Consider the following 20,666-nt stretch of genomic DNA (forward strand, 5'->3'; position numbering starts at 1 on the left):
AGTGTATAACTTATACTTGAATACACTAGAAAAACATGATATGCTTCATTTATTCTCGTATAAATCCAACAAAGTGGACTTCAACCTTATTGTAAATGCACTGTCTTACATATATCAGACAGAGTGGGGTAACCACTGAAAATAAGCAGCAGGCAATTTTGCCTTCAGTAGCAATGGTTCTGCATATAGATACAAAAAATGTTCAAGTGCGTACATATTAAAGCGTTGCTGCAGGGAAAATGCTTCCACTGCCATTGCAACCTTTTCTCGGCACCACTAGTGACCAAGTCAGCCACTCCATTCTGATGCCATCCCTTCCTACCTGTATGCTATTAGTAGATTATTATACTGAGTAGCGGTGCAACAAAGTCTAGGATGCCGCTTCCCAGATTTTGTAATCATGTCCCTCTGCTGCAACAATCCAGTTTATGGGACCAGTTGGTTCAAAATGTCCCGCGCCAATCTTCATCAGTAAATTCTCATTAATCTCGGCGGCATATAAATTCTGTTCTGCCTTCAGTATCTTGATCTACATACCGACATATACATATGACCAGCAATTTTAGAAATTAGTTCATTGCATATATGGACATCATCAAGTGGAAGGGAGAAAAGAAGGTACACATTTTATACCTTGCTGCGGCACTGAATCTTTAGGCGGCATCTGATAGACATTAATTTGGCAATATCTTGTTGTAAGTGTGAGAAGATGTGATCATAGAAGACTGCAGGAGTGCCAGGATGTGTCAAGATATAGGCATAGCCTTGCATCTCCATACCATAGGGAAATCTCCAATGACCCTACAGTTACCAAAACCCATGTTAGGAGTATCAAGATTGGTAACTCAGAGTTGAACCCCGGAGCACGTGTCACATTATTGACAAAAATGTTGACAAAAAATTATTGACAAAAATGTTGCAAACACTTGTTATCTTGTGCCCTGTGAAAAAAGAGCAAATTCAATGCATACAAAGTTGCTATTCTAGCAACTCATTCTTCCTTTTTGTGAAGAACAGTTACTAACATACTTTGTCATGAATTGCTGTAAAAAAAAAACTTCATCATGAATTGCTGTAAAAATATATATACTTTGTCATGAAAATTTGCAGGTACATGCACATGACTGAATTTTATAAAACTTTAAAATATCCTCTCTTTTTTAAAAAAAACTGAAGGGTGCAAACGAGCTTGGGAGCACAAAATCTCACTCTTGGATCAAGACCTGTAAAAAAAAACTTGCAGATTCTTGCAAAAAAAAATTGTGTGTGTGTGTGGGGGGGGGGGGGGTGATCTTAGAATATAATTCGTTTATACAAGAATTCTCAGGATTTCAAATTTCAACAGCGATGGAGTAAGACAGGTTATTTTTAGAAACCGTGTTTCGAAAAATAAATAAAAGGGAAATTGAGCAACATTAAGCAAATAAGAAAAAGGCAGCTACTAAGATACATCAGATGGCAGGATACCCAGCATAGAATGGCAAAACCTTTTGACTATTTCCTACACAAGTACAATTAAGCCAGGATATGTCCACTTGTCCAAGGTTCTGTACAATACTAATATTAGGGAGATATGGCTAACATTGTGTCACATGCTAAAATTTCGGGGTCCATGCCCATCACACATCGATCCGTGCATATATAGAGATAATGTACTGTACCTGAGTAGAGCCGGTGTCATGATTTTCTATAAATGTGACTGCACGTGAAGGCCACCAACCTAATACTCCAGGGGGTTTTCCTTTTTCATCAGATAAGCGCCAATACTCAGATCTTTCCAGTGCCTGTGCAACGCAAGGAAGTTCCATATTACAATCATAGAAACAAAAGAAGAAAAACCTAGGAGAAGAGTACACAAGGTCCACCAGTACAAAAACAAACAATGGGTGAAACTAAGCACTAAAATCATTCATGAGTTAAATAGCATCAGGAAACCACTTCAGAACAGATTTATCAACACTTGCTGGCATGGGAAAACTATGTAAAAGCAAGTTTAATTAACTGACATCATGATGGTTTTGCACCTGCATCTCGCATTAAAAATAATAGCAAGAACTGATTGTAGAGAAAAATACTCAATCATCAATAACATTACATGATCTTTCTGTAAAAAAATAGTAAAAATATATAAGACATGATTCAACCAAGCAGGCAGGCAATGCTTCATGACGCATATGGCAACCAAAGTTACTTGAACGAATTTCGCTGAAATCTTACCATATGAAGTATTCCCTTAGTAGTGACATCAAATGCACCAGCAGTTCCGTTTGTAGCATTTATCCAGTCAACAATTCTCTGCCTGTGAGCATCCTGGTTATAATCCATCTCACCATAAGTATAACTGAGAGAGTCCCAGTACTCTCCTACTGCAAAGTATGGTTCAGTTGCTTCCATGTAATCTTTGACATATCCACCCCAAAAGCCACGAGCAAAATCAAGTCTCCACCCATCATATCCAACTTCCTTTCTGCAATTCGAGGAGAATAACTATGAAAACATGTGATGCTGGCACTTCCGCAAAATTCAGGTCCAATGGTCTATAATTCAATTTATATCCTAAAGTTAATGGAAAATATACCGACACATTAAGATTTGCCAGCTTCTCACATATTGGAGTAGTGGGAACATCAAATGTTCTATCTCCAAAGGAAGGAACAGATAGTATTCCCTAATAATGTGCCACTCATTCAACAAACTATTTATATATTAAAATTGGAGGGAGGAGTTATTCTTGAATGTGTTGTGTGGGCTATGTGTCAGGCCATCTTGAGTTTTCTCCTCTTTCTTTTCTCAAGGAAGTAGGCCATGTTAAGTTTGTTAGACATTCCTATCAACCAACTATCCCAAAAGACTGATCTGATAGGAAGAGGAGATAACTGATTGGGGAAAATACAGGGACTGAGAAAAAAGAAATCAGGTCTGATATTATGTTAGATATTCCTATCAACCAACTATCCCAAAAGACCGATCTGAGAAAAAAGAAATCAGGTATGACGTGTTTTTTTATAGGAACACTGTATGACAGGAAGAGCATCGAATGAATGGAACTCTGAATTCCATATCCATTTATCTGCCTCTCTTATCTTCTTCTCAGATCATATCCCTGATCCCCAACTCTCTGGTGGATTCACACATTATCCAGACCAATTCACTGAGAGATTTGATCGTCAGAGTTGAGAATACAAGTCATATAACACACAGCTGCAAATTAGATACATAAATGATGCATTTGCATGTAGTCTATTAATGGACGCTGCACATTTGAACAGCTCATGCATTAACAGATAGTTAAGAATGAGAAAACGTAGGAGCTTTCGCCAAGAAATGAAAGGGTGGCAGACCTCATCCAGCGAAGCCATTCTTTAATATCAGTTCTCACAAAATCTTGTGAGTGATCAATGTTTGGTGCAGCATGGAAGTTATCTCCACTGCTCTTGTTTCCTCTTCCCTACAAGCACAAGAATTTCACCATGAACGTACAAAGGGTTAACAGATATCATATGCTGCACAAGCAAAATAAAATGGTAAAAACATGTAGAACAATCTTTTTGAACGGAATGTAGAACAACCTTGTAATTTCTAATTTTACTTCTGGAGGTGGATATGTGTTTCCTTCTATTTCAGAACACAGGTCAAGTTCCATTAAGTTATTTACACAACTTACGTATGAATGCAAATTAGTGCATTTTACTTTCAATACTAAAAAGGTAAAACAATAAAAGGCAAAAAGGCAAAGAGTTAGTCAGAATTTGCAGGTCACTCAGCCAGACTACCTTTAAGCATCATTTTGTTGGTTGACTAAAGTTTATTTTCTCGTAACTTCAGTAAGCCCACACTTGAGGGTAAATATTTGTGAATTTCATTACTATATCCATGCGGAGGACTGATGCTACCCATTTTATGTTTGTGTCTTCAACAGAAATTATAACAGCACAGTGGAAGAACCAAATAACCACAATCGGTGATGATATTAGTGAATCAAAATGAACTTTGAAGAACAATGTACTCGGAGTCGACTAATAAGGTTTAGTTAGCATGGAAAAGCCTCACCTGGAAATGTGGATCATCAGCAACGACTGCTCGGTCATCCCAGTTCATACGCCCACCAAAAATATTCCAGATCCCGTTTTGATTCTGAAACTGAGCACATCTGTGATTTAGAACAGCATCACCAAGAACCTTCACACCATTTTCATGGAAAATATCCACAAGCTGCTTCAACTCTGCCATGGTTCCATATCTGAAACATTGATGATATCATGGTAATGCTTAGCACAGCTCGGCTGATGAGGTTGGGAGAAATTTGTAAGGAAAACAAGCTCAGTACAATTTTGCAACAAGATTAGCAATGCTTTTCTCATTTATTACCCAAGTGCTTGCAAGATCATGTTTCTACAGTCTACACCGATAGTAGCAAGATATCCAGAACAACAAATATACACCAGAGAGCCACAACATCTACTACATAGCCTCATCAGTCACCTAATACAGAACATGCATCATGTTAGAGTACGTAATGGGCCTAATGGGCCCGTTAGTCTTAGGGTTAATTAGAGATAAGAGTCACTTTCTTAGGGGTCAAGTAAGCCTTGCTCGGGAGTCAAGTAAACCTCTCTATATAAAGAGAGGAGATGTATCAATCTAATCAAGCAAGAATTAAGAAGGAAATCCTTCCATCTTGCCCGGCCGTGGGCAAAAGGCCCCCGGCCGGCCTTCTTGCGCCCTCCTTCTAGCAGCGCCGTAACAATTTGGTATCAGCTAGCTTCGGTTCGATCATGTCTTCACCGCCGCCCAACCCGTCTCTTCCGCTGCCGGTCACGACCGTCGCCCCGCTCCTGCCCGCGCCAGGATCCTTCGTCGCGCCCGCCCCCGTCGTCCTCACCCCGGAGGTGTCCGGGGCGCTGCGGGACCTAACACAGGCGGTCCAGGAGATCCACCTGTTCTTGGCCGGGTCCTATGGGCCGCACCCGGCTGCGCCGCCCATCACCGCCACCGCGCCGCCGTGGCTGCTGTGGCAGCCGCCGCACCAAGCGGCCCCCGCCGCGCTCGCCGGGCTGCTGCAGCAGCCGCTGCAGCTGCCATCCATCGCCCCGTCCTGGCTGTCGTGGCAGCCGCCGCACCAGGCGGCCTTCGCCGCGCTCGCCGGGCCACTGCAGCTGCCATCCATCGCCACCACCGCCCAGCCCTGGCTGCACTGGCAGCCGCCGCTCCTGCCGGCCTCCGCCGCGCCCGGCGCTCCGCCGCAGCAGCCGCTGCCGCTGCCCGGTGCGCCACTGCCGGTTAGCTCCGGCCCCGCATCGACCGCGCCGGCGGGAGTCCCGCTCCACCAAGTCCAGTCCCCGTCGTCGCCGTCACCGCTTCCGTCTTGGATCGCTACCCGCCACGTGTCGGCGGCGGTGAGGCTGCAGGCTACTGCGCACGGCCTCCTAGCGCGTCGGCGTGTGCGGGAGATGCGTGGTCTGCAGCTGCCGCTCCTTCAAGTTGCCCTTCGCTGCGCAAAGGACCTCGATCTCATCCGCTGCGCCGGGGATCTTGGGCATGCGGTTTCCCCCACGGGCAGCGGGCATGCTGTTTTCCCCACGGGCAGCGACCTCCAAGTCTGCGACATTGGCGGTTGGGGGGGGCGCACCCCTCCTCGTCATTCTCCATCGCAAGCCCCCCACTCTTCCCTGTGCGGTGCAGACCAACAGCCGTCCGGCAGGAAGAAGGCATGGTGTCACCGACAACAACGCTCCACGTAGCACCACTGCATTCCGTCATCGGGCGCCGCAAGGGCGCCTCTGCTGGTCACTCTTGCGACCACTTCCAGGTGGCCATACACATGCACTCCTTTTGTCCAGATGGTGTCCATGGGATCCAGGTGGCTGTACACGTGCATGTCCGACGTGCGGATGGTATCCACTTTTTGTTAAGAGGTCCAAAATAAATCGTCCCAGTCCATTTCAGGTTGAGAATAATAAAACAAGCCGAGATGTAAAAGGCTTGTTTTTAGGTGTTAGGTTTGGGTTGCGTCGAGTCATGGTTATAAGTTGGTTAGGCTGCAGCTTGAGGACAAGCTGCATGTCCAGGTGGGGTGTAGTGTTAGAGTACGTAATGGGCCTAATGGGCCCGTTAGTCTTAGGGTTAATTAGAGATAAGAGTCGCTTTCTTAGGGGTCAAGTAAGTCTTGCTTGGGAGTCAAGTAAACCTCTCTATATAAAGAGAGGAGATGTATCAATCTAATCAAGCAAGAATTAAGAAGGAAATCCTTCCATCTTGCCCGGCCGTGGGCAAAAGGCCCCCGGCCGGCCTTCTTGCGCCCTCCTTCTAGCAGCGCCATAACACATCACCTGCCTTGTTCATTCATTAGGAGGAAAACTTCTGGTCAGTTCATCATTTACTCAACAACCACCAAATAGTTTTCCACAGTTTGCACATTGGCATGCATTACACTAGCAGGCAAAACTTTACACAAGCAAAATCACAAACAATGCAGACGGGTATACGATGAGACATTGGTTTGCCGAACTTCTACTTCATGACCAAATAATATAATGAATAATTCATGCAGGAAATAGTATCATGGCAGTGCTTGCACTAACCATGGAAAGAAATAAGGTCCCAAATATTTAGTGCAGATAAAAAGGGTCAACATCCATAAGGGTTGTACTTACTGGTAAAGTTAGGAACAGCATTACAGGATAAAGAATATACAGCTTGAAGATGGTATATCTTAAAGACAACAGCTAGCATCAACAATTTGCAACTTGCAAAAAATTACATTTAGAAGTTTGGCATGTATGTGGGCTTTGTTAATCAAGTTTACTTATTTTGTTCAAGCTCAAAATATTAAACATGGTATTGATCATGCATCAGCCAGTTGCTCCAAAAGTCCAAACTGATGGAGAGAGGCGGGCAATATATTTCAACACTCCACCTCACGTCTAGGCTTATTTAGTCCTCGCACGTGGGATCGATGTAGGCTGCATAATCTATTTTTAATATTGCGTTGGCAGGGTCTTGAACTCATGACCTGTTGGCTCTGATACCATACTGAATTCATGCACCAAACAGACCAGACAGTTGCTCCAAAAGTCCGAACAGATGGAGAGAAGCGGGCAATATATTTCAACACATGGAACTAGTTTGCACATTATACACTGACATCCAGTTCAAGGGACTAGCAAAGGAGATATTATGGCAGAAAATAGAAACTAACAAAATAAAGTAAGGTAACATTACCAAATGTATCCAATTCTCGAAGAACCATTTTAAGGAATATAATGGCTTTCCACAAGTAAATATACCTGGAATTTAGGTTGTATAAATCCCTTGGCATGTATCCTTCAGGTGATACAGAATCAGTAGGTGGTGGTGACCAAACAATGGTGAAACCCAGGGATGACAACTCCTTGGCCTTTGTACCAAGTTCAACATACCATTTTCCTGACTTATGTGACTCCCAATTAAATCCTTGGCACACTATTTCGAATCCAGATCCAGTGCCAGAACAAGCTGGCTTCACACTTTCTGGGTCATCGATGTAAACAGGGTCTTCTATGGCATCAATAGTGGGGCTCCTAAAAATGCTATATGCTTCAGCTGCTAACCTCTCAATTTCTTGTAGAATATCTTCTTGCAGAACTTTGTTCTTTGCTCGTTGACCTCTTCTAGACGACAGGCCAACCACCAGATTTCTTATATCGCTGATTAGGCCATCAGTTTGCGCAGACTTATCATCAAGTTTATGTTCACCAGCCTTATGAGGCTCTTGAGTGCTGCCAAATTGCTCCACCCTCGTAAGAGGAATATAGAAATCAAATCCATTCTCCAGATTTCTCAACCAAGTATGCTCATTAAGTTTGAGCACGAAAACAAGACCTGAGTAGTCTGCATCCAGTAGGAATGATACAGCGTTGCCTGTACCATCAGTTTTTTGCTGCAGCACCAGGTAAGATGTGTGAATAGGAATAGCTAACTAATTTTCAGGCAGCTTAAGTTTCTGGATCTCAAGAATAATACATGTAAATGCTCTATGAATGGAAGGAAACAAGAAAGAAAGAAAAATTGCAGCACCCCAGAAACACCTATTGTCAACTCAAAAGAGTAAAACTTGCTTGTGTGTACATTCTGTTTGAAGATATAAGAGAGAACCACTCCTAAACAGACTAGGGAGCTTGTCCTCGCTTGACCAACCAAAGCAGGAATCACCCAGAAAGGAAGCACATTTTTAGCTCCATGGCATCATTCTCCTTTCCTTTGTCATTAGACGCACATGAGTCCGCATTGGATGTGCACTGAGTTTAATTATGTAGGTTCCCAAAGTCAAGTACAGTTATTATACAAACTGTAAAGTGGTATATATGTTTTGAATTGCTGAAACGCACAATCCCCAAGGTCTTCAGAGATTTGCCAAATATCAGACTAGTTTTTATACTTCACTGTTTTTCTACAGAAGGTTCAATGAAATTCCAAATTATCCAATTTGTTTGAAGAAAAAGTCAAGTAACCAGACCTTTAGTGGAGTTACAGCGGAACCCTAAGTTTTTGTTCAAATTTTGCAAAACTCGCATGAAAATCAGAAAAACTTTCATGGTGTCTTATCACCGTCGGTGGTGAGATGGAACAGGAGGAGCTGTCCTCGTCGCTTATCTGCCCCGCTAGCTTGCCGATGTGAGCACTAGGTTGAGCTCATGCATGTCGCCGGCCACTGCTGATCCGTGTTAACACACCTATCGTCCAGGAGGATTACACGCAGTATCTATTAGGTACTTCCGGTTGTTAGCTATGCATTAATGCATACTTATCCATTGTAAACCGTAGCTTATCTCTCTGATCTTCCTTGTTCTTCACGATGTAATCCCAACAACCTGTATGCTTATCAGGGATCAGCCCCTGGATATTTAACACGTACGCGTCCCCTCCAACGAGGGTAAGACCCTACCCGCAATCTTAATATGGTATGGGAGCCAGGACGTCTTGAGTTCAGGACCCTGACAACACGGTATTAAAAAATAATAATTCTGCGGCCTACATCGATCCCTCGTCTAAGGACTAAATAAGCCTAGACGTGAGGCAGAGTGTCGAAATATATTGCCCGCCTCTTTCCATCAGTTCGGACTTTTGGATGAATTGGCTGGAGCATGAATTCAATAATTCATGCCAACCTTGGTCAAGAGAATCTTGTTCTAAGATTACTCCCTAATCTCCTAACTAGTTTGGCAGCTATTATCTCAAGGAATCATCATATGGTGCAGAAGGTGGAGCCACGGCTCTATGGTTCTGCAGAATTTTTTTTAGCGGCAAACTTGAGGGGAGGCCCTGACAAGTAAATTTTATTTAAACAAGAAAAAAGTAAGGCGGCCTGTTGATAACACAATACTATATTCTATACCCAAATAGTTGATCCCCACCACATCTATTTCTCTCAACACGGACATCCCACCTCACCACACATGCCACCTAACCCTCCACATCATCAAGTACATGCAATCCCTTCATATTCCATTTTCCAGCACATGCACTATAACGTGCAGCCAACGTCCGCTTACTGCTATAAATTCCCATATATTCTAGTTTTATTCTTAATTTTATTCTTTACAAACTTATTGCTATAAATTCCTACAGCAAGGCATGGGTATTAGCTAGTTAGGAGTATAAAGGAAACAGCAACAATTAATTGCACGACAGAGCCAACTTTACTATTTAAGTGAATTTTCTGTTTCCGTTATTCCCTCATCAGATTTAAAACACCCTGAGCCTATTTTGTACACTTTCCTAGTAAAAGGGGCACGATTGAAAGAAGTAGCCCTCTTAACAAGGAGATTATATTACAGAGCAAATATCTTTCAAAGATGTAAATATTTACAGAAAATGTGGAAAAGTAAACACAAGCTTATGGAGAAGTTACTAATACCAAACTCACCTTTAGTTTTAATTTTTGCATACACTACAAAATATCATTTATTTAAAGATTGTTAAGTTTATCCTATGGATAATCTATAGTAAGCACCATCACACTTTACCAGTTTAATATACTGTGGGATGGTGAATTTTAGCCCATACAATTTCAAAAGTGTGCGTGGTACAATTTTCAGTTTCCATTGTACATGGTGAATCAGAAAATAACAGTGTACAAGTGGCATGATGTGATTCTACTTCTGCAAACTGCTTTTGCATGCCATTTATTACAGAGCAAAGCTCGTCAGTATCTTAACACAATTCAATTTCATCTCTCTTTCTACAAAGGGCTCAAAGTTATCTCCTTACCTCTAGCAAGGTCTGAAGAGCTTTCTGTCGGAAGATCTTCGTGTTTGGTGGATGCGGTTCTGGTGGGATCTCCCAAGTCATGGTATTGCCTTTGCAAACTCCCCAATGAATGATAACATCTCCAGTAATGTCAGTATAGAATTCCACGAGACTTTTATCTGTTTCACTATTCTCCGTCACAGCAACAGATACAAAATGCTCAAAATACTCTGATTTTAAGATGGGATATTCCTCATAGAACTCTGAAATGCATTTTGTGCTTGGACCTTTATCCCCAGGAACTGCTTCTTTTAGCTGAGCATTAGATCCTTCAGGTTTCACTCCTAAGACACAAGAAAATCCAATATGTTAGATAGCATTCCTTGAAGGCCCCAAAAAATCAGATTCTTCAGCTTGTGAAAGCCAATACCATGTAATTTCTCGGTCAGAACATACCATGTAATTCTCTGAGAATGCTACTGACTACTGCAGTTCAGTAATTGACTTGAGGACAAAACAGGTTGTCATCCAAAGAACAATAATAGCACGAAAAAGGGTGCAAAGTTATCAAGGAGAACCATATTTTACAAGTCAGCATTTTTTATAGCAGTTGCTTGCAACTATGATTGCTTTAAAACAGGATTTCCTTGGTTTATGCAAGTGAAATTTCATTGCTTGTATGCTAATGTTATTACACTCAGATAATAATCAGATGGCGTGACATGAGAGTCCGTTTTGCGCATGTGTGCTGAAACATACTTCCAGAAATGTTGTTTTTGCCATGAACTTAGGTAAAAATGGAGCAAATTGGCGATGCAGCAGTATTTACTCTGCTAAGGGTGTTGTGGCTTTTTCTTATTGGTCTAGGGTTTGGGAGTGTCCTTGAATCCTTGTAATATAATTTGCCCCTTTGGGCAGTGCAATACAACAAGTCTAGTCATAACATGGCACTATGGTAGTATAGCACGAATGTTCAGGCTACAGGTCCTGTATTTGCCACTGACGTTGCCTCTCTTCAGCCACTACTGCTCATCGTCTTCCATTGCGCTACCCCCAGGAGGAGCGAGTTCCGCTCCTGGGGCTAAGCAAACTCATCCGCAACCCTGTAATTCATTGTAGCGGGCAAGGATAACCAGTGGTTGCATCTAAAATTTCCTTTTACATTGCTCAGGGTTCTAATGCCAAATAGTTGTGTATTATTAAGTACTTCCGTAGAAGAAAAATATTTATATCTAACCTAAACCCACTCAAATAGGACAGAGTACTTGAAGCTCTAAAATAACCTGGGTAGACATCAATACCTTGTTTTGCACCTAACGGATCTCCATCCTCGAGGGACCCACTTAAGGGTATTCTGAAATCCCCACCCTTATGTTGAAACCATGCACCTGTTCCCTCTTCCTAACAAAGCAACAATCAATTGAGACATTAAAACTGGAAGCTGAATAAACCCTTCAAACCTAAAAGAGCCAGAGCAATGCACATAATTTTACTAAATTTTTTTTTGAAAAGAGGAATATATTAATATTGCGAAGATATCAATTACACCCATCCTCTGCACCTACAAGATGTTGCAAAGACATCGAGGATGCACACAGCCAAAGGAAAAAATTAAAAACAAAGGAAAAAAACAAAGGTCCCGCCACAATGATCGACTCCTCTCAGCAGCCGCACACAAACCACCACCAAATACAACACCCGGAAAACATGAAGGTCTCCAAAAGCAACGCCACCAAAAAGGAAACAGTGCACAAGCGTCGTTGTTGCCCGATCCAAGATCTTAGGTTTTCATCCTGGAGAAGTCCGAGCTCTCAAGACAATTCCTTCAGCAAGGCAATTGCTAGGCACAACCAATGAAGGCCAGACCTTAGGTTTTAACCCTGAAAGTCCCGGCTTGGCATCCGAGGAGCACCACCAAAAATAAATTCCTCCAGTGTTGCCGCCCCCACTCATCACTGCTGCTCCCGAGATTTATCTAACACCTGGCTGACTCCATCGCCTCCAAGGCTCCGCCCGTCCAACTGATCCTCCGATCTCGACCACCATGACCTTCTCCACCGCTGTCTCCACCATGGAAATCGAGAAGCCGACATGTCCCAAGGTGTCATCAACCAATAAAGCTTCGCGCCACGCCCTTAGAACCTCATAGGCTGATATGACGTGCACGACCGGAATCGAACCGATCCAGATATCCTGAGCAAGATCTCCGGCGGCCGTTCCGGAACAGGCCGATGGCCAGATCGAGGAAGACCGATCATGCAGGCCGTTGCCGTGATACGAGAAGAGCACAAGGACCGCCTCCTTATGCGAGCAAAACCAATAGGCCCCCACGCCGACAGTCAGAGCAACAGAGTAGAAAACGGCCGCAGCGCCTCCATGCGCGCAGCACTCCATCCAGAGCAGGCCCAGCGGGCCCAGATCAGGCCTGAGGCCCAGATCAGATCCGCTACCTGCACCGCCGGGGGCATCACTGCAGGAGCAGCGCGCCGCCCGCATCCATCTGTCCACTCTGTCTCCAGGCCCCGGCCCCCAAGACCGCGCCTCCTTGCACCGCCGCCACCGGCCCACCACCACCGCGATGCACTCCCTGCCCTCCGTCATTTGACGAGAAGGGCGCCGCCACCGCTGTGCCTCCGGAGTCGCTCGGGTGGAAGCGACCCAGGAGGAGTTTTCTTCGCCCAAATTCTCTGCCGATGGGTCATATTAAAATATGAAGGGCAGGCCTGGTGCAGTGGTGAAGTACTCCCCACTTGTGTCAAGAGGTCCTGGTTTCGACGCAGCCTCTCTGCATTGCGCTGTATGGGTAAGGCCTACCTCATAAAATCCTTCCCCAGACCCCACCTGGTGTGGGAGTTTCTAGCTCTGGGTCTGTCCTATGGATCTATTAATATATCAGCTCTGATGAGGCATGTGTTTCATATTGCCTTTAGTATGCAGATATGCATGTCTGTGGTGTACAATATCTTTTGGTTAGACAACTAGAGACTGCATACACAACTTTCCATAGCAGCATTCGGTGGTAGTATAAATGGAATGGAATTGAGTGGGCAAGTCCTATATTTATGGTCAGAGTTTTAATCTCTACTCCTAATGGACGAATTGGTTGAATAGTCCCTCCCACTTTCAACCGGTTTATTTTCAACCGGTTTTTTTTCAACCGGTTTTTCTTCGTCCCACCTCCCACCACCCCCCTCCCACCGGTTTTCTCTTTCTCGTCTGGCCGACAATACACCTAATCTCAAATATTTATGGTATTTATGGTAATCAATCACAATTAATCCACGTATGGTAAGGCTATAAACTTAGAAATCTCAAATATGATAATTATAGTAATAAATCAATCCATGTATGGTAAGGCTATAACTAAGGAAATTTCGAATATGGTAATTATCACCAGAATCAAAGCTTTCCAAAAAAGTTCTTCTTGCCATACCCTAATCGTGACCTCCTCATCCTGAGGCATTATCTCTACTCTTAATGGAGCAGTTGCTAGGATTGCGTCCACTGTTATTATTCGTCTGGTTTATTTTCGTCCGGTTTATTTTCGTCTTTCCTTCCACCATCCCATGTACCGAAAGCCAAACGGATCAGAACTTTCCATGTGGACACAAATTATTTAGTAATGTCTTTATGGGAGAGAATCAATCACGGTTAATCTCTAATCAATATTTAAAAATCAAATCTAAATTAATTAACTTACCATAAGTCGGTCAATCACTGATTAATCTTTCCATACGTAGTCAAATTACATCAAAGGACTTTCACCCCGCACCGCACGACTCTTCTCTCCCCCTCGCCGCCTCCCGCCTCGGGCCGCTCGCCGTTCGTCTTCCCGAGGGACGCAGCCGCACCACCGCGCTCAGCTGCTCCCTCACCTCCCCCGCCGTCCTCACTCGTAGGACGCCGCCGCACCTCTCTCTGCATCACCCTGTTGGCGGGATCCAGGTCACGGGGCTGATGACCTCATCATCTCTGACGGCGGATCTGGTCATCGGCGAGGAGGCCGAGCCTCATGCTTCGGCCACAGCCACCCCGACCTCGTTGTATGTTCGCCTCCTCATCCACCCCCTTCCCTGTCCAATTTTGCTTTATTTTGGTTCGTCTTTCATCCCGTCCAAACCGGACTTTTTACCTTACGATGCCCGCCTCCTATGTTTCTGCATTAACTAACACGGCGTCGCGTGATCGTGGAGCAGCAGGGTTGAGAGGATGGGTCTCAGTGACGGGCGGATGGCGTTCGTCGTGTGAGCAAAAATAGTATGTAACTCATGGAGTGCAAGCTGTTGTGCGGCTACATGGCGACGCTCGACTGTAGCATTGAGACGTAGGGCACGTGCGCCATGATGTCGTGCTTCACCATCGCCTCCCCTAGCTTTCTCTCAAGGCATCGTGGTCTCGATGGGTTGGGGCTCGCCTCCCGCACTCCTCTTTGTCGTGTACAAAAACCAAGGTGACCCCTAGGTACTCTCAACGCTTGGTCTAGAAATCACTCGAATTCGTTGCCCAAGCCGAGTGTTGTGATCTGACGGTCGGTCATCGTGCAGGTGTCAAATTATTGAGGGAGGCTTCAGATCGTCCTGGGCATGCCGACGATCATCTCTGACGGCGGATCTGGTCATCGGCGAGGAGGCCGAGCCTCATGCTTCGGCCACAGCCACCCCGACCTCGTTGTATGTTCGCCTCCTCATCCACCCCCTTCCCTGTCCAATTTTGCTTTATTTTGGTTCGTCTTTCATCCTGTCCAAACCGGACTTTTTACCTTACGATGCCCGCCTCCTATGTTTCTGCATTAACTAACACGGCGTCGCGTGATCGTGGAGCAGCAGGGTTGAGAGGATGGGTCTCAGTGACGGGCGGATGGCGTTCGTCGTGTGAGCGAAAATAGTATGTAACTCATGGAGTGCAAGCTGTTGTGCGGCTACATGGCGACGCTCGACTGTAGCGTTGAGACGTAGGGCACGTGCGCCATGATGTCGTGCTTCACCATCGCCTCCCCTAGCTTTCTCTCAAGGCATCGTGGTCTCGATGGGTTGGGGCTCGCCTCCCACACTCCTCTTTGTCGTGTACAAAAACCAAGGTGACCCCTAGGTACTCTCAACGCTTGGTCTAGAAATCCCTCGAATTCGTTGCCCAAGCCGAGTGTTGTGATCTGACGGTCGGTCATCGTGCAGGTGTCGAATTATTGAGGGAGGCTTCAGATCGTCCTGGGCATGGAGATGAGGCTGGCCATTAAGGATGTGGGTGAAGGTCACGTCGTTTCTTCTCCTGGCTCCAATATCCACTGCTGATATTTTGAGTTCTTTGATCTGAGAAAGAACCATGGGAACGTAAGGTTTTTAACCCAACATGATTTAATTACCCTTTTCACTTTTGTATTTTATAAGTACATAAGCATTCAGTTCTTCTATCCTTTGTACGAGGATGCAATTCACTCCAAACATGTAAACAGTGTCACATCTTACAGAAGCTTCTAATTTTTTACAATGAGTATGGTACATAAACCAATGTGCTTGGGTTGTGCTTTGTGTTTCTGTCATGCCTTGTCTTTAGAAGGCACCGTGATGAATGCTAATTTAATAGAGGAGAATCAAGCAAGCGATGTGCAATGATTTTAATGAATTTTAATGACCATATTCTACACTTAATGATGATTGATAGTCGATTTATGGTTTCTCCCACTTTAGTAAGAAAGATGTGGTGTACAGAATCTTGCAAAAATGGAGGATATGGATTTGGGGCGCGAACTGTCCCGACCACGGCGGTGCTGCCTACCAACACCATGTGCAAGACTGCCTGACTTGTCCTCTATCTTAATGGTAAGTTTCTCTCTTTTTCTATCTCGTGGTCTCCTTGATTTGTCTTTCGAGAAAGGATTGAAAGTAGTTTGGGTGGTTCAATTAATTCAATGCCCAACAATATCATCAGTTGTCAGCAAGAAGTTACTCCAAATTCCATCGCCTAACAATATCATCAGTTGTAAGAAGTTAGGAGTTTGGTACGTACCCCGGTGCAAGAGACCATGGATGCAAAAGGTACTTCTGCTAGAGTAAGATTAGATAGTCAAATTGTAGACAAACAGCAGTGTGCATTGGCATTGCAACTTCTGACATGGGATATTTGTGTAGTCAGATAATTAGGAACCTAGACTACAAGGGCAAATGGGAGGCACCTTTCATCGACATTCAGCCCAGGGAACCTCAACTTTCCCACTGTTGTACATTCATACTACTGTCCATGTATCGCTTCTGCTCAACTATAATACACGGAAACATGAAAGCTCATGTTTTTCCCTTGTTTGTGCAGAGTACAAGGATGATTCCTACATCTATGCATTGATATGCTGAACCACATTGGCATTGAGCCAAGCCAGGTTAGTGCTTCAAAAATTCTGAAAAAATCTGTGAAATGTTGTTGACACTTTGTTAAGTATTTGGTTTAACTATGTATGTTTGATTCTTATCCTATGAAGCATAATTAAAGTGTTGACTCTGTTTGACATTTTGATGTATTACGTCTAATTAGTAGCATTTGACTTTTGTTTCATTTCAGATGTCTGATGTAGACAACTAAGGCAATGGCTATTGCATTGTAGGACGAGAAGGTCCAACGCGGTGGCGGCGGGTACATACCCAACGCGGCGACCCGTGGGCGCACCGGTTCTAGGGCCTTGAGAGCTGGGGCCGGCATCCAGGCGGTGAACATGGATGGTGGCGTGTGGAAGTGGGCGGTGGTGGGCAGGGAACAATGTGGCCCTGTCGGCGTCCTCTTCGTTTAGCTTGACATGATCGTCGTTCAGCTGAAAACAAGATTACCTAAGGGATATTAAGACTAGAACATGAATGCACAATACTTTTCCGATGTGATTTTTGTAAATGGAATTAACTTTGTAGAGTTGGCATGACATGCGCCTTCACTAGCGTTAATAATAGACCCTCCCTCCTTCCAAATTCCTGACCAATCATTGTTTTTGTAAGGATCCTTCTCGACTTTTGTTAGTTGTTCATCTATTGTTCATCTATGAATGAATTTAACCATGTGGTCTAACTGATTGGTCATATGAACTTATGAAGTAGTTGTCGTGTGTACTAATTGCGACAAATGGAATCCTTTGCTTTTTGCATTGTTCACTAATATCATTAATAGATATGCATGTGTTACCGATATTTCTTAATTTGGCTGACTGAGCATTACTAGGCTATAATTCTTTGTGACTTTTGATTCTGTTTGTTGTTCTGATCCTATGTCGAATCAATCCCGATCCATGGGGAAGAAGATACAAGGGGACCGACCACTGAGTCGATGATGCCGACGATCGAGGACGGCAAACATAATCATTTTGGTGTCATAGGTTCATTGGAGCTGATGCCGCCACCTCCTCGCCCCTTGGTCTCGGAGGTTGTGATGGCCAGGTTAGCGACATGGCCACGTAGTATGCCTCATTTTCTCCTATTGCGTTGTTTCTTTTTTATCATGTGATTTCTATTTTGTTTCTGTTAGCAATAATTACAGCTCCATGAAGCAAAAGAAAGCTTGAGAAATCATTTTTGTTTATACTCAAAGGCTTGGCTACCTAGGGGTGTTATTGACTCCCTACCAAAAGTTGTGTTTATACTCAAAGGCTTATGCATGCTTTCTAAAAAATATGTTGCACAATCACTGTAATTATGGTGTTATGTGAGTTAGAAGATTTCAAAAGTGCATCAATTGAGAATTACACATATTTATACATCGGACAGGGAAGCATGTATTTGATATTTCCTGCTGAAATTCAGCGTTTTCTATCGGAGGTCTAAATTTTCATATGCCAGACTTTTAAGTTAGATGGTGTGTTATAATGATTTTTTATTGGATGTTGTGCTGTATATTTGGGTCTATGTAATATTTGTTAGGAAATTCCATAATGTATTAAGGTTCTGGTTGCAGCATCTTGGAATATTTGTTTAAAGGTAACAAAATGCTCCATCTGTTGTCTTTAATTAATGGTTAATAACAATGGAAATGCTTCGTGAGATGATTGGTCTTAAGCATAAAAGTCATGTAGGGTGCTATCTACCTTGTGTAATATAGTGCACAATAAAGAGTACTATGTTTCTGTACCACTTTCTTTATTTTGTGCATCGCGTGTCTTTCTATGTATATATTATCGAATTACATTTTGTATCGAAGAATATTTTGTGTGATATGGATTTCAATTATGTTTACACGTAAAACTTGATATGCATTATGTTTATATATGCACACGGTAAAAATATTTAAAAGCCCGTGGCAACGCACGGCCTTCTACTAGTATAATACAGTAAGTTAAGAAACACACGAGTGTAAAGTTCGAACCTTGAGGACAAAATAGATAGCGGCAATTGGAGTGTCCTTATCAAATTTGATTTGCACTTCATGAAGTATATGTCCTTCTGAATTGGGTGAAGTCTCCAATGGTGTTTCAATTGCAGAGTCCTGAAAGTTTCAAATATTGTTCAGCAATTTGAGGTGGTGTTTGGTTCTCTAGTCCTAGGACTTTTTCTAGTCCCTAGGACTTTTTGAAAAAGACTCTCAAGGAGGTGCTTCTAAGGATTTTTAGCAAAAAGCCTCAAAAAAGTCCCACCCTGTTTGGTTTGCTAGGGATTTTTTCTAGTCCCAACACAAAAAAGTCCCTGAAACCAAACACCCCCTGAATCCTAAATAGTTACTACTAGAATTATATCTAAATGATAAATAAGGGAGCGGTTCCTAGAAGTTAGTGTCGCACAGACACCCATATGCCAGTTTCAATAGCTGAAAACTGTCTGAACTGCTTGAACAGTTTTCACAAGTTTAGAACAACCTTGATTGGAACCGAACCGGGAGGTCTAATTTCCGAAGGAGGTTGATCCCATTCACTGCAAATAAGGAGGATAAGATGAATTCAGTTCTTTTAGAGAGCAGAACATCGAAAACAAACCTGCCTTGAAAAATTATTATTTGTTCAAGCAACAAAGACAGAAGTGCCTATCAAGACAATGACATGGGAGACTAGGAGACATAACACACATTGACATGCAATCAAATAAAAGAGAACATGTGAACATCTCCACCCAGTTGTGCAAACATGTGATTATTAGTTAGAATGTGCATTGATGATATTCCAGAAGAAAAGAGGCTGGATAGTTCCAATACCAGTATTCCTTTATACAACAAAAATGTAGTACCAAGTTTTGTGCTGAATTTCCTCTGCTTAGTTAGGAGCAACCACATTGCCCACCTGATTTATTTACTAGTGCTCCCTCCGTCCCATAATATAAGAACGTTTTTCAAACTGTTTTAGCTTCAAAAACGTTCTTATATTTTGGGATGGAGGGAGTACTACTCTGGAATGAACGTGTTCATAGTTTCCCAAGGCATCCACTAAGAGACGAAGTCGAACCCGGTGCAGTGAAGCGGGATCGCGAGCGAAGCCTACCTCGCTGACAGGTGACAAGGCGTGCATACCTGCCGGTCTCACCGTGGTAGGAGACACCCCAGTGCAGCAGCCACTTCCCCTCTACGTCGCACCCGATGACGATCTTGCACTTGCCGTCCGCATCCGGCTCCGCCTCCACTCTCACCCACGCCTTCCCTTCCACCTGGACACACCACACCACAGAATCAAATACTGTATGTAGCAGCCAGAATAATAAAAGGAAGAAAAAGGAGAGGCACAATCCACAGTTCCACACGACGGGGCATAGAAGAGGTTACAGTTTGGCATCGGCGGAGGGGGAACTTCTCGGAGAAGACCACCGCGGCCTCCCCGGAATCATCCACGAGCACCTCCGCCGCGCCGGCGTGGGCGACGACGACGCCGCCCCGGGCGAGCCTGACTCTCCTGGGTGCGGCACGGGATCGGGCCACCCGCGGGCGCGCGGCCACCAGGAAGGCCTCCCCGGGCGGGCCGGACCTCGCCGGCGGGACCGCCCGCGGGATCGCCGGAATGTTCCAGCTAACCGCCGACATGTCACAGCCTCTCGCGCTCGCTCTCCGTGTCTGTCCAACGCGCTCCTCTCGTGTGCGGAAGGGAAGGGGAGGGAAGTGGACGGGAACGGAAAATGAGGTGGGACGGGGGAAAATAAAGAGCAGGGCTTAAAAAGGAATGGCCCGTCGTCGTCGGGAGATGATTTCCGGGCCCGCGCGTCAATGGGGGGAGGGCCTGGCCACGACCGGTGGAAAATCGCTGCCGCGCCGAGGCGGATTGGGAAGGGGGGAAAGTGGTCGCTCCTCCTCCCGAAGCTCGATTTGCTAATTTTGGGATCCCAAAGCGGACGGACGGCTCTCTCGCCGACTAGCCGTGCGCAGCGGTGATGTGGTGGAGTATCTTTTTCTTCTTCGTTTTCTTGACCTGACGGTGGTGTGGCATTAACAAGCGATTGATTATTAGGCTAACTTCACCGACCTATCCTGTCCGCCCTTGTACGTTTAAAATAAAAGAG

The 20,666-nt window shown here is 44.3% G+C and overlaps 1 protein-coding gene across 1 annotated transcript; it reads right to left on the minus strand.

The window, feature by feature from the left end:
- Positions 1 to 26: 26 nt before the first annotated feature.
- LOC123061722 (alpha-amylase 3, chloroplastic) lies at positions 27 to 20,297 on the minus strand. Its single transcript, XM_044484940.1, has 13 exons — positions 19,939 to 20,297; positions 19,690 to 19,823; positions 19,046 to 19,100; positions 18,559 to 18,678; positions 11,529 to 11,628; positions 10,249 to 10,571; positions 7,287 to 7,918; positions 4,051 to 4,240; positions 3,342 to 3,448; positions 2,218 to 2,467; positions 1,662 to 1,784; positions 634 to 801; positions 27 to 529 (listed from the first exon to the last, which is right to left on the minus strand). The coding sequence occupies exons 1-13, from the start codon at positions 20,191 to 20,193 to the stop codon at positions 371 to 373; spliced, it is 2,616 nt and encodes an 871-aa protein (XP_044340875.1). The 5' UTR covers positions 20,194 to 20,297; the 3' UTR covers positions 27 to 370.
- Positions 20,298 to 20,666: the final 369 nt, after the last annotated feature.

This window comes from Triticum aestivum, chromosome 3A (assembly GCF_018294505.1).
Source record: "Triticum aestivum cultivar Chinese Spring chromosome 3A, IWGSC CS RefSeq v2.1, whole genome shotgun sequence".
Classification (NCBI taxonomy): domain Eukaryota; kingdom Viridiplantae; phylum Streptophyta; class Magnoliopsida; order Poales; family Poaceae; genus Triticum; species Triticum aestivum.

Bases quoted from the DNA above. Each gene is read 5' to 3' on its own strand.
- LOC123061722 (XM_044484940.1), bottom strand. From the start codon at position 20,193: ATGTCGGCGGTTAGCTGGAACATTCCGGCGATCCCGCGGGCGGTCCCG. The intron at 18,679-19,045 runs GTTGTTCTAAAC...TGAAACTTTCAG, and splicing joins CCGGTTCGGTTCCAATCAAG to GACTCTGCAATTGAAACACC. The intron at 1,785-2,217 runs GTAAGATTTCAG...TGCGTTGCACAG, and splicing joins CTAAGGGAATACTTCATATG to GCACTGGAAAGATCTGAGTA.